Here is a 13547-nt window from a genome sequence, read left to right on the forward strand (position 1 = left end):
GCTCAGGCACCAGAGTCTCTGTTAGCAAGATCGTCTCTTGCCAGACACGCCAGCCTTACTTGGAGTTTGGGGGGCACTACGTCTTGCTTGGATTCTTTATTACATTCATGTTCCTTCTGTACAAATGACTCACACCACGTGTGAGGCTCTGGGTTCAAGGATAATAGTGTTAACTACTACAGTATTTAGAACTTGTCCAATTCGAGACAGGATTAGAAAGAGCTTCTGTGGATAGTGCTTTCTTTCCCTTAAGACCACCTAAAACTAGAACGCATCTTCTCCAAGGAGACACTGCAGCCTGCTCGGGATGGGGCTAATTCCATCTCTTGGCAGAACAGGAGTCTCCTGACAGCATTCACGGAGATGTGGAGATGTTAACTACCATCCTGTATGGACAGTTTCAGACATGTGACCAAAGTTTTATATGCTGGAGTAGCTCTTATTCTGAGGAAGAGATTTTAAAAAAAAGCTCTGGGAAGATTTCTTTAGAGTACCCAGGAAAGACAGGTTCTTTGTTTTTCTAACCAAGTCTTCAATGTCACACTTCTATTGGTTTCTATTGCTACAAAGTCAGTGACGTTCTCTGCTCTAACAGAATGACAGGAATGGACACGGTGTGACATCACTGTGCATAGTTATTCCTTTCTTGGGTCAGGGATGTGGGGATATTCCAACCCATTGTGGGACCAGATGTGATCATTCCTAAACTATCCCTTAGAGATACAGCCAAAGCTTCATGTGACACTCAGACTGACCACAATCTTTTGAATCTACTTGTGGTAAATACTGTCATCACTCTTTTGAGGAGAACTTTTCTTTCAAAAGTCATGAGATGTGTCCAGCAGAGCTGATAAGAGCAGCTTTCTGCCTTTCTGATTCTTCACAGCTTGGGATAAGCACTACTCATTTTCTTTTCAATGGGAATAGCTGATCTATCTCATAAAAATCCTTTCCTGTATCTATTCACCTAGGGCTTTGTAAGGTTTTCTAAATATTCCAACATGTCCTTAGTTTTCTCTGATCTTAATAAACACCTAAAGTAATACACAGTCTCTAGGTTGGGCTGGTAGCTTCTCTAACATTGTGTCAGTTATCCCAAAAGGTGAGGCTGATGAAGGATTAATAATGTAAATGACACCCCACCCCAGTATTGCAACATTCCATGAAACAAATGAAGATGGAAACAAAGCAGGCAAAAGCAGACAGGACACACAAAAGCAGGAACTTACACCCAACTATCTTCATCTCTGCACCAGAAAGAAAGGGGCGAGAATGAGGGGACAGCACAGAGAGAAACAAGAACAATTAAGACAAACAGGAAAAGAGAAAAAAACATCACTTGCAGGTTGGTGATGAAGCATGCACTTTATATCAGGGATCAAAGCAAAGGACAGAGTGTATTTCTGAGCACAAGGGCAGGAGTCGGGGGGCCCCCTTGAGGGCTGCCATGCCAGCATAGCTGCCTTCTAAAGGGCAAGGTCAGGGCAACCCAGAGAGGAGCTTGTACCAGGTCTGATTCATAGAGGGGCAAAACATCCCTAAAGCAGAGTACTCTTTAGGACACAGTTCTCAAAGGGGGCCCTAAACCATCACCTGATAGCCTGTGAGGAATACAATGCTCAGGTCCCACCCCAATCCTCCTGTATCAGAAACTCTTGAGGTGGGTTTAGCAATGTGTTTTTCACAAGCCCTGCAGGTGATTCTGATACACACTAAAGTTAGAGCAATACTGGTTTAGGGAAAAAAAAAAACTTAGCCATCAGCTAGAATATATTAAAATCACAGGGCAGATTTCTTCTGACAAAAGAGAAGCTCATTTAACTAATATGAAACTTGACCCACAACGCCCACGGTAAATGATAACCTTACAAATTCAAGGCTTAGAAAACAAGTTAAAAGGTTTCTTTCCCACAGAGCTATGACAGCTCTGCATTCCTACTGACTCCAGGGAACAGACTCTCCTGGAAAGCTGACACTTGGAAAACTGCAGAGAAGCTGGTGGCACCCCCTGCTGGCTTAGACGAGGTTTGGAGGAGGGTACAGACCACTCTTGAGCAAGAGGTTTTAAATCATTCCCTTTCAGTTTACAGTCTTTTGGCTGACAGTTTTCTTGAAAGTTCTAATTGGGCTAATGCTGACAAGTGAGTCACAGAAAGCTCATTCACCTGAAACGTCTGCCCTGCTCCAGTATTTCCTCTCCATTTTCTTGAAAAAAATCTCAAGGAGTAAAAGTGTGTTGTAGAGTTATTAGTTTCTGTAATGAACTAAAATGAGTTGGGAGGGAAGGAGGAACTACCCATAGAAATATGGCGATAAACCAACAAAAGGCTATTAGGTGCTCAGTTTCAAAATCAGGCTTAAGTTCCCACATCGGTTTATTCTTCTGTAATCTTGGATGGAGTTTCCTGGGTTTATGTGCCTTCTCTGCGACTCCCAGAACACCACGAGCAATGGTGGTCTTGCCTCGTGCTCACTACCATGAGTCATGAACACAGCTGGATGCCTATGCAGTCAGGGCCTTGGCTGTGGCAAAGAGTAGGACATCTCCTATTCACAGCAGTCACATGGTGTATCTTACACACTCATGGAAAGCAACAGGAGACCACTGGAAAGCCATTTTCTGAAATCCTGTGTCAGATACTGGTGTGGTTAGAACTTGTCTAAATGCTGTAACTCAGACCTACAAGCTCTGTCAATATGCTTTGACAAGGACCTGTCTGGGCCATCTGACATAAAGGACCTCTCCAAATGAGTATCTAGTAGTTTCTCCCAAATGCTGGTAGTTTCAAAATAAGAGCCATAGTATATGAACCATTCTAATTTTTCCATGTATTCTAATTTCTCAGACTTCAGCGCTGAAATGCTCACAGTTATTAACATAGTTCATTTCATTGTTCATTTCTCTTATGACCATGTGTCAAGAAGCTGCAATTTCTTGTAACTCAGTCATACCAGCACCATGAGGGCCGAGGGACCATTGCAGCCCAGATCCAATATTCCCACGGGTGAAGAGTGGACCAGCTGCAGGTGGAGGGTGACCTCACAAAGGGACTTCCTGTCACAGACGTGGTTTCCCAGGACAGGTGGGCCACAACTGGAAACACTGCTGCACACTTTTCTTGCTGCTCTAGCAGAACCTTCAGGGCCAGCCCTATCGTCTCACCCAAGGAGGGCAAACCCACTCTCATGGTATCTTGTGGGGGCATTAAAGGTACTGTCAGTTGTTAGCACACAATCTGTGCAAAAAAAGTCTTTCCTCGAGAGGAGGTAAGGTAAAAGAGAGGAGAGACACATAGAGGACTGCTTCCTGCCTGTGAATCAACCTCACTTTCAGCTCCAGCACTCGATCCTTCAAGAGCAGACAACTCAGCAAAGAGCACATTCACAGCCCCAGTCTGGACACCCTAGGACTGCCAGTGTCTCTGTCTTGTGGGGCAAATCAGACAGTGATGCCTCAGCTGCCCAATGGAGGAAATGCTCCTGACACTCTGCTTGCCTCACCAATGATACTGATACTGCTTACTTCCAAGGTCATGTCCAACTTTCTCAGAAGCCCTTTATCAACCTGTGTGCCAGTGACACAGAGATTCAGAGTGCTCACAAAAAGATCTCTTTCCACAGGAGAGGTATGGATGCTGTAACTCTTGCTTAAAGATTTTTGACTGAAGCTTGTTTCTTTCTAGTCTCTGCTCACTTTGTTTTGATTCTATGACTGTGTGAGGGTTAAGAGGAAGGCAATGTCCAAATCTTAGACAAACTAGTTCTTAAAAGAGAGAAAAGACTTCAAGCATATCTTTCAGAATATATGACTCCATATCATGAGCCTGGATAGCTCATTTAAAAATGATCATCGGATCAGTTTTGGTAATCACCAATTATTTCTTCAGTGACATGTTGCCAAGAAGCTAGGGATGATGTCTGGGCTCTTCTCCTGATCATTAGGGTTACAGAAGGCTGAGAAACTGTCAGGACAGGATGGGAGACATGTCCTGTGGAGGACTTCACCCTAGGACTGTCATTCAAAAGATCCTCTTGTATGCATGAGCAAGAGACAAAGGCTGTTCACAGCAGCTTGCTCTGCAGTCACAGTGTCTATGGAGAGAGAATAAAAGTGACAGAAAACAAGTCTGGGCATAATATGGGGAGCAGAAGGACAGCTGGAATCCATCACAAGGCCTTCTGTATGCTCAGGCTATACTCTTCCCTGGGTATATGCTGGCATATATTTCCAATAAGAGGAGTTTTCAGCACTATGGAGAATTCCAAAGAGGTGATTATTTAGAGTGGTCACTAACAGTTTAGTCTAGCCTGGCTTGGCTCTTTTAAACAAAAGCAAATACGCTTTTAATTTTAGCAGAACACTGAATGAAACTCAATGGAAAAGGTAGGGTCATGCCTCCTGTAATTCATCCAGACAAGGAGCCATTTCCTTGTTCTTCCTTCCTTCTCATTGTTCCCGTCTTCTCTGGTTCCAGACTGCCTCCCATCCATCAGAGCCATGCCTCCATCCTCCCCTCATTCCCCACAGCCCCCTGGTTCTGATGGCCTGTTTGGATCCACTGCTCTAGCTTGACCCGCATCTGCCTCACTAGGAAGCATGAGCTTTAGATTAACCTGCTGGAACCACACTTGAGAGCCAATGCGTTCCCACTTTCTGCCCTGGCTCTCCATCGGGCATTAGGTGAAAGTGGTTAGGACACTTTCTGAGAAACTGGCCCGGTAGTACTATTCACACTGCCTAACCTATACCATTTGCCAATCCATTTTCCTGATAGGGTATAGTGTTTTCATTGTTATGATTCATTTTTCTGATACAAATAAATCTGCTACTCCTACATGAACTGGGATTCACTGAGTTTTATTTTTCTGATACAAATAAATCTGCTACTCCTACATGAACTGGGATTCACTGAGTATTATTATTCACAATAATACAGGCATTATTTTCCTTAAAGAGGATGTTCTTACGAGGGGATTCTCTTCTAAGATATGTAACTGAAGAGAAGAGTCTAAAAAAGGCATCCCTGTGAGGAGCTCTGTGTTGATTCCTAACATCCAGTCTCCAGAAGAGACAAAAAGGTTCAAGTGCCAGATTGTGCTGTGTTGCCCTGGTGAAGGTATGTGGGGGCTTCTGGAAAAGAACAAATGCCAACAAGAGCCAAAGGAGCCATTGGCTGCAGACTGCAGTCAGCAACCTGACTCTGGCTGCAGAGGCTGTCAATGGCTGCGGGGCTCCTCCACAGTGTGGTGTGCCACCTGCTCACAAGGGGAGCACCACACTCCGTTCTTCTAACCCTTCTCCCACCCCAGCCCCAAGAGGTTCTGCCTACCTGGCATGATGACATCAGGAAATCCCAATTTTCTTGTAATTGCCAATCCCCTATTAAATATCATGGGATTTTCTCTCCTAATCTGTTCCATGTCTCCACGAAGAAGCTGCAGAGAAATGATAAGACCTACAAAAACAAAAGCATTTTTTTTTTTAAACTCAGAATCACACTTCTACCCTAGAAAACACATAAAGAGCTTTTTTTCCCCCCAGATAAAAATGTGCAAAATTCAGCATTTTTCTTGAGAAAAGTTTTGAGGCAGAAAGTATACATTATTCTGAAGAGATATTCTAGAAAGCTAATAGAAAAACAGTATTGTAAAAGTAACTTTTCTCAGTGAGCCTATAACCATATTTGAGACCCCCAAAATTGATGTTAAAATGATGGCTTTAAATTTTTGTTCTGAATATGCTACCCAATGATTTACTTGATATCATCAGTAATATTTATCAGTTAAGTTGTCTCACTTTATTAGGTTGCATACTACAAAGCTTAGATACTGTTTTCAAGTCTGTGTATCAAGATATATATACTAACTTCTGAGATTAAAGGTGAATTTTATAAAAAACCTTAATTTTATTCCCTTCTAAAGTTCACTTTCTAATATTTTCTAAAGTAAAATATTTCATTTAACATTTTATAAATTTTTAAAAAATTCTTTTTATATTGAAGTAGTACATGCTTAGACTGTAAATGGTATTGAACTACATACATTAAAATATGTTGTTTATATTTTTAGTAAACAAAAATATAGATAAGCTGCTGCTGCTAAGTCACTTCAGTGGTGTCCGACTTTGTGTGACCCTATAGACAGCAGCCCACCAGGCTCCCCCATCCCTGGGATTCTCCAGGCAAGAACACTGGAGTGGCTTGCCATTTCCTTCTCCAATGCATGAAAGTGAAAAGTGAAAAGTGAAGTGGCTCAGTCGTGTCCGACCCTCAGCGACCCCATGAATTGCAGCCTTCCAGGCTCCTCTGTCCATGGGATTCTCCAGGCAAGAACACTGGAGTAGCTTGTCATTTCCTTCTCCAATGCATGAAAGTGAAAAGTTAAAGGGAAGTCGCTCAGTCATGTCTGACCCTCAGCAACCCCATGGACTGCAGCCTTCCAGGCTCCTCTGTCCATGGGATTTTCCAGGCAAGAGTACTGAAGTGGGGTGCCACTGCCTTCTCCAATAGATAAGCTAAGTGGATAGTTAATTTGATAGGGTCAAAGATTAATTATGTTTATTTGAAAACTGCTTATAATATTACTTTGAATATACGCAGCAACAAAAAAACAAATTAAAATTAGATTCTTTGTGTAGGTCTCTTCTTAGAGAAAATGTGTATTCTTCCAGGATTTTTCAAATGTTTATAATTTGGATGTCTCCCAGTATTCACCCTTCTCCCATCCCTGAAACATCAATCACTTTCCACATGGCACCTGGACCTGAGATGATGCTTCACATTAATATATGTTAAAAATAAAAATTTTAAATTAAAAAAAAAAAAAAGAATCTAAGTCAAAACCATCTCAAAAACCCAGAGGACTATTCTATTAAAACTCAGACTGTGGTCTGGGAGATTAAGTTGCCCTCCTCTCTGTTCCCCAGCATCCCGAAACCTGGGCTCCCTGGTTTAGCCACTAAAGTATCTGATCGAGCTTCAGTTTCTTCATTTACTCAATGAGGGAGTTGAAACATGATTTCCAAACAGCTTCCAAGTTAAGCCTGGCCAAGAAGCAGTCAGACACACACTCCAAAGAAAAGCAGCCTATTCTCCTGGGTTTCCCACAAGCGCACGAAGACCTGCCCTCAGTAGGGCCATCCTAATTGAGGCTCTCTGAAGTCTATGGTGCTCCCAGCACAGAGGGAGGGGTGCTCTTCTAACGCTGTTTAAGTGGCCAGTGTCTGTGAGTCATGGACAAAAATCGTAAGACACTGACAATGGCATGGAAACTTTGGTTATTCTGGGAAGTAAGACAAAATTCAGCATTCTAACCTTGTTAGGTGATGGCGGAAACTGCTTTTTGGTTGTTTCTTTTAATGTATTATTACCACTATCCCTCTTTTAAAATGTGTTCCATGTTTTAAACACACCATAGCTTCAGAACTTGTAGCCAAGGGTAGCTTTTTATAAATAAAATACATAAATACAGCAAAAAACACTATAAATATGGGCATGAACAGTCTTCCAAATTGCAACTTGTTTTGTTAAAAAGTAAGGTTCTTGCTTTAGTCCGGCTTTAGGTGAGGGATATGAACTCCCTTCACCTTCCAGCACACTGCGTGTATGTAGCTCCTTGGCATCCAGGCACATATGAGGAAAAATGGGCTCTTAAAACCAGTGAGAGAGGCCCTGAGGAACCCCATGCTACAGAGTTTTAGAGAATTCAAATACTCCCAGCTGAGCATCTCAAACTTTATAGCCTCTGGGTTGGAACTGCTCTGAGGACCCTTCTAGCTGAAAATATGCTGATCTTGATAGAGGTTCTTCTCAACAACTCTAAGAACTGCCATGCCTTGCAGTGGCTTTACACTGTCATTTAAGAGCAACTTGGGGGATTCCCTGATAGCTCAGTTGATAAAGAATCTGCCTGCAATGCAGGACACCCTGGTTCGATTCCTGGGTCAGGAAGATCCTCTGCAGAAGGGATAGGCTACCCACTCCAGTATTCTTGGGCTTCCCTTGTGGCTCAGCTGGTAAAGAATCTGCCCACAATGTGGGAGACCTGGATTCAATCCTTGGGTTGGAAAGATCCCCTGGAGAAGGGAAAGGCTACCCACTTCAGTATTCTGGTTTAGAGAATTCCATGGACACAGTCCATGGGGTCACAAAGAGTCGGACATGACTGATTGACTTTCACTTTCAAGGACAACTTTTTTATTTACAACAGGTTTATAACATTAAAACAAAGAAAGTTATATAAAAGAGGTTATGAAATAGTTTCAAGGTAAAAATTATCTGGGGAAACATGGTTCTATGTAAATTTGATAGTTATCTTCAAGAGTATATTACAAGTTCACAGGTTTTTATTTATATGTTAATTGAGGTACAATGGCACCCCACTCCAGTACTCTTGCCTGGAAAATCCCATGGATGGAGGAGCCTGCTGGGCTGCAGTCCATGGGGTCGCTAAGAGTTGGACACGACTGAGTGACTTCACTTTGACTTTTCACTTTCATGTATTGGAGAAGGAAATGGCAACCCACTCCAGTGTTTTTGCCTAGAGAATTCCAGGGATGGGGGAGCCTGGTGGGCTGTCGTCTATGGGGTTGCACAGGGTCGGACATGACTGAAGCGACTCAGCAGCAGCAGCAGATGTATAATATTATGTAAGTATCAGGTGTATAACAGAGTGAGTCTCAACTTTCAAGGGTATGTTCTTTTTGTAGTTATTATAAAATGTTGGCTATATTCTCTGCTGTTATATTGTTGTAGTGTGTTTACTTTATACATAGTGGTTTGTACCTCTTAGTCCCTTACCCCTCCCCATGTCCCTCTCCCCACTGGAAAGCAAGACCTTGTTCTCTATATCTGAGTCTGTTTCTTTTTTGTTATATTTACTAGTTTGTTTTACATTTTAGATTCCACATGTAAGTATTTTGTCTTTCTCTAACTTGTCACTTAGCATAATACCCTTCAATTCCACCTATGTAGCTGCAAATGGAAAAATTTCATTCTTTTTTAAGGTTGAGTACTATTCTATTGTACATATACACTACATCTTCTTTATCCATTCATCTGGTGATGGACACAGGTTGCTTTCATACTTCGGTAATTATAAATAATGCTTCTATGAACACTGGGGTGCAAGCATCTTTTCAAAATAGCATTTAAATCTTTTTCAGATACATACCCAGCAGTGAAACTGTGGGGTCATATGGTAGTTCTGTTTTTAGTTTTTTGAGAATCCTCCATACTGTTTTCCACAGTGGCTACACCAATCTACATTCACACCAACAGGATATGAGGGTTCCATTTTCTCCACAGCCTTGCTAACATTTGTTATTTGTGTCCTTTTTGATGACAGCCATTTTGACAGGTTTGAGGTGATATATCCTTGTGGTTTTAATCTGCATTTCTCTGATGATTAATGATATTGAGCATCTTTTCATGTGTCTGTTGGCCATCTGTATGTCTTCTTTGGAAAAATATCTATTCAGGAGGTCTTATAGATTTTTAAACAGTGCTTCTAATTTAATCAAACATTTCATATTCAGTTTAGAATTAATGCTAACATGTACAATTACACCAAGATTTAGATACATATTAAACACAGTTTTAAAATAAAAGCAGGAAAAAAAGGAGAAGTTGAACTAAGATGAAAGCTGCTTTGAAATAAAGATTTTCTATTTTAGTTTCCAAATGACTGATAATGGCAGACTAATCATTGATTCTCATTAGTGTCAGGCTTTCTCGGTGATGCCAACACTGAAAAGTGAAATTAATATGTGTCTTTTGTGGGGTGGGGTGCTGGGTATGCAGTCTCTGTTCAGGAAAACATAGACTTCACAATGTGACAAACCCTGCAACACTTCTGTTCACTCTGGATTCAAACTGTAACTCAAGTTACGTATCAAAGCACAAGGAATTCACCACAGAAAGAGCAGAAAATACACTGCGGTCAGAAGTAATGGCCAAAAAACACATGAAAAGATGCTCAACATCACTGATTATCAGATAAATGCAAATCAAAACTACAACAAGGTATTTATCACTCACACCAATCAGAATGGCCATCATCAAAAAGTCTACAAATTCTGGAGAAGGTGTGGAAAAAATAAAACCCTCCTGTACTGTTGATGGGAATGTAAACTGGTACCGCCATTGTGGAGAACAATATGGAGGTTCCTTAAAAAACTTAAAAACAGGACAATCATATGGTCTGGCAATCCCACTCCTGGGCATATATTCGGAGAAAAACATAATCTGAAAGTATACACACACCTAAATGTTCACTGCAGCACAGTTTACAATAGCCAAGACATGTAAGCAATTTCAACATCCATCGACAGAGGAATGGATAAAAAAGTTTAGTACATATGTATAATGGAACAATACTCAGTCAAAAGAAGAATAAAATGATGCCATTTACAGCAACATGAATAAACCTAGGATTACCATACTAAGTGAAGTAAGTCAGACAGAGAAAGACAAATATTATATAATACTACTTATATGTAGAGACTAAAAAAATGATACAAATGAACCAAACAGAAATAGAGTCACAGATGTAGAAAACAAACTTACGGATTCTAGGAGGGAAAGGGAAGACTGGGATTGACACATGACTATGTATAAAACAGAAAACCAATAAGGACCTTCTGTATAGCACAAGGAGCTCTACTCAGTACTCTGTAATGACCTGTATGGGAAAAGGACTTTTAAAAGCATGCATATATGCATATGTACAACTGATTCACTTTGCTGTACACCTAAAACTAACACAACATTGTAAGTCAACTGCTGCTGCTGCTGCTAAGTCGCTTCACTGTCTGACTCTGTGCGACCCCATAGAGGGCAGCCTACCAGGCTCCTTTGTCCCTGGGATTCTCCAGGCAAGAATGCTGGAATGGGTTGCCATTTCCTTCTCCAATGCATGAAAGTGAAAAGTGAAAGTGAAGCCCCTCGGTCGTGTCTGACTCTTCGCGACCCTATGGACTGCTGCCTACCAGGCTCCTCCGTCCATGGGAGTTTCCAGGCAAGAGTACTGGAGTGGGTTGCCATTGCCTTCTCCGGTAAATCAACTATACTCCAATAAAAAATTTTTTAAAAGAAGTATTAATAACTAGAGAAGGTTTCAAATCATCACAGAAGGAAATAGAAACTGCCTGAAAAGGAGAATAAATGTCTGTAGGAAACAACTTTATATCTGGTAACTGATCAGCACAAATAAACTAAGGTGTGTATGATAAGCAACTGCAGATGCAACACAAAGTCTTCTAGCCAGAGAAGCACCTTACCATGACTGGCACTGGGGGCAGAGTACTTGGCGCTGGACTTGCGGATGATATTCTCGTGGATCTGGGACCACTCACTCTCGTTGTTGCACCTGTAACAGAAGCACAGGCATCATGACAGTCAAGAGTTTTAAACATCTGGTCTGATGTTCAATGTGCAACAACACTTTCCTAAAGAAATGAACTTAAATTTTACTAAATTAGACAAGGTTTGTTTTCTTGGAAGGCACAACAAGATTCACATTTGGGGGAAGAGTAGAAACTCTAAAATGAATCTCTGCAAATATCTCTAAGTGGCAAAATATCCTTTTGTCTGAAGTAGCACTTTCCCGCGTGACGATTTTTTTGTTAGTTCCTTACACATACTTGCAACTAGGCACTAGAGGAAAGTTCCCGACAGAGGAAAAAAACAGTTCCTCTCAACAAGTACTGCTGTTTAGAAACTATCATGTCTTGCATTGGCTTTATACTGTCATTCAACTGTCACTATAATGGCCTCAGAGAAAAATCCTGCTAACCTCAGGGCAATGTGCATATTTGCCTGTGATTTTATTTTAGCCAGATCAGGCTAAGAAGAAAAGTTTAAGAGAGTAGTGGGCTTGGTTCGCTGTGAAATCTTCTGTAGTCAAGGGGAAGGAGGCCTTAGAGAGAAGTCTGGATGCCTAAATATGTAAGAGGAATTTCAGGAGTGGAAGAAAAGAGAGAATGGAGGAACAGACCTGCACCTCTGCTAATTTCTGACATTTTTAGAGTCTTCCCCTCTAAAGAACATTTTCAAGAAAGCTGCAGTCACACAACCATTTGGTACAGCTTAAGAACAGAGACTAGGAAGGGATTCCTCATCTCAAAGTAGACACGTTGATGAAACAACTGAAATGAGATTAGGGCCATCCTTGAAAATTCCATGAGACACTGGGAGTCTTCATAGCCTCAGCCCCTCCTTTCTCCTGTTGGATAGGGAGGACCACTGACCCCAGAAAACAGAGCTCATGCACAAAGGAAAACCCACAAGATCTTTCCATGGTTACTTAGAAGTGTGTGGTCCGGCACAGCCACTTCCAGGCGGAAACTCCAGCAAGAATTCTATCATGTGCCATCCAGTGGTGTGAATGAAGCACAACTGGTTTCTATATAAAAGGCTTTGTATAGAGACCAGAGATAAAGGAGGTTGGTCACTAGACTAATTTTTTTCTAATCAGTAGCTCTTCTGACTTCTCAGTCAGTATAAACATGCATCACTTGCTCAGAGATGTTGCAAAGAAGTGTGAGAGACAAGGTTCTCACAGTCCAGAGCTGTGAGGATAACTTCTGCTCACAGAATTCCTTCCAAGGAGAGGAAGGGAGACAGTGTTCTTTAAAATGATCACTTGAGATTAACAACTCAGTTGGAAGTCAGAAGTGAGAGGTGCTGGCAGCAGCACACCTCGCCCTCCCTGTCTGACATGTACACGATCGCATCTCTTCCAACCAGTCACCACATCAGAGAAGTGCCCAGCTGGTGAGAACTCAGACTAGTCTTGCAGTCAGACTCCTGTCACTTTCTAGGTTTACAAGATCAGTAGTCCTTTCTTTAACAGAAATCTGACTACAGTTTGTCATAAATAGTGTACTCCCCCACCTCACTTCAAAGTAAGAGTCCTGACTAATGCACACTATAATGAATATAGATAATAATATTGTACTATAATAATGAAACATGATAAATATTGCTTCACTGACATATTACAAAATATAAATACATCAAAGTAACACATTATACATCTCAAATATACAGGTATAAAATACACACACACACACAAAAGAATTCCTATAAATAAACAAAACCAAAAAGAGTCTTGTAAATTAACTTCCTCTCTCAATGGGTGGTATAATTTCAGTGCTTCTCCAATAAAATACTCACCGGCTCTTTGGCAGTATACTGAAACCGGTGCTTTTCCAACCACATCAATAGTGACAATGTGTATTACTTCACTGACATCTACCTTTCCAGCCAATACACACAATTCAGATGCCAGACACTCGATGGCTTGCCCCTCATATTCTTCTCCCTTTGTACACCCCTTAACTATCAGTGGCCTTCAGAGCTCTACATTTGAAGCCCATTTCCCTCCTACCATATAAGCTTTCTGGGCTATCTCAACTGCTCCCATGGTTTCAACCACCACCAAAAGCTGCCAAGATCCACCACAGTGTCTCCAGCCCAGACACCCTGCTAAGCTCTTGACCTGCATGGCCACAAGACAGCTTGACGTTTCCTATCCACCTGTCTGCT

At 41.5% G+C, this 13547-nt stretch overlaps 1 protein-coding gene across 13 annotated transcripts in view; it reads right to left on the bottom strand.

The window, feature by feature from the left end:
* Window positions 1-13547, bottom strand: part of DOCK3 (dedicator of cytokinesis 3) — a 303790-nt gene that overhangs the window by 89002 nt on the left and 201241 nt on the right. For 10 of the 13 annotated variants that reach the window (XM_024983262.2, XM_024983258.2, XM_024983255.2 and 7 more), the window contains 3 exons: window positions 11279-11367; window positions 5331-5456; window positions 1230-1247 (listed from right to left, as the gene is read on the bottom strand). In XM_024983262.2, the coding sequence (XP_024839030.1) occupies window positions 1230-1247; window positions 5331-5456; window positions 11279-11367 (233 nt within the window). The remainder of the gene's footprint in view (window positions 1-1229; window positions 1248-5330; window positions 5457-11278; window positions 11368-13547) is intronic. The other 3 variants (XM_024983256.2, XM_024983261.2, XM_024983252.2) reach the window with 1 other exon arrangement.

This window comes from Bos taurus, chromosome 22 (assembly GCF_002263795.3).
Source record: "Bos taurus isolate L1 Dominette 01449 registration number 42190680 breed Hereford chromosome 22, ARS-UCD2.0, whole genome shotgun sequence".
Taxonomy (NCBI): domain Eukaryota; kingdom Metazoa; phylum Chordata; class Mammalia; order Artiodactyla; family Bovidae; genus Bos; species Bos taurus.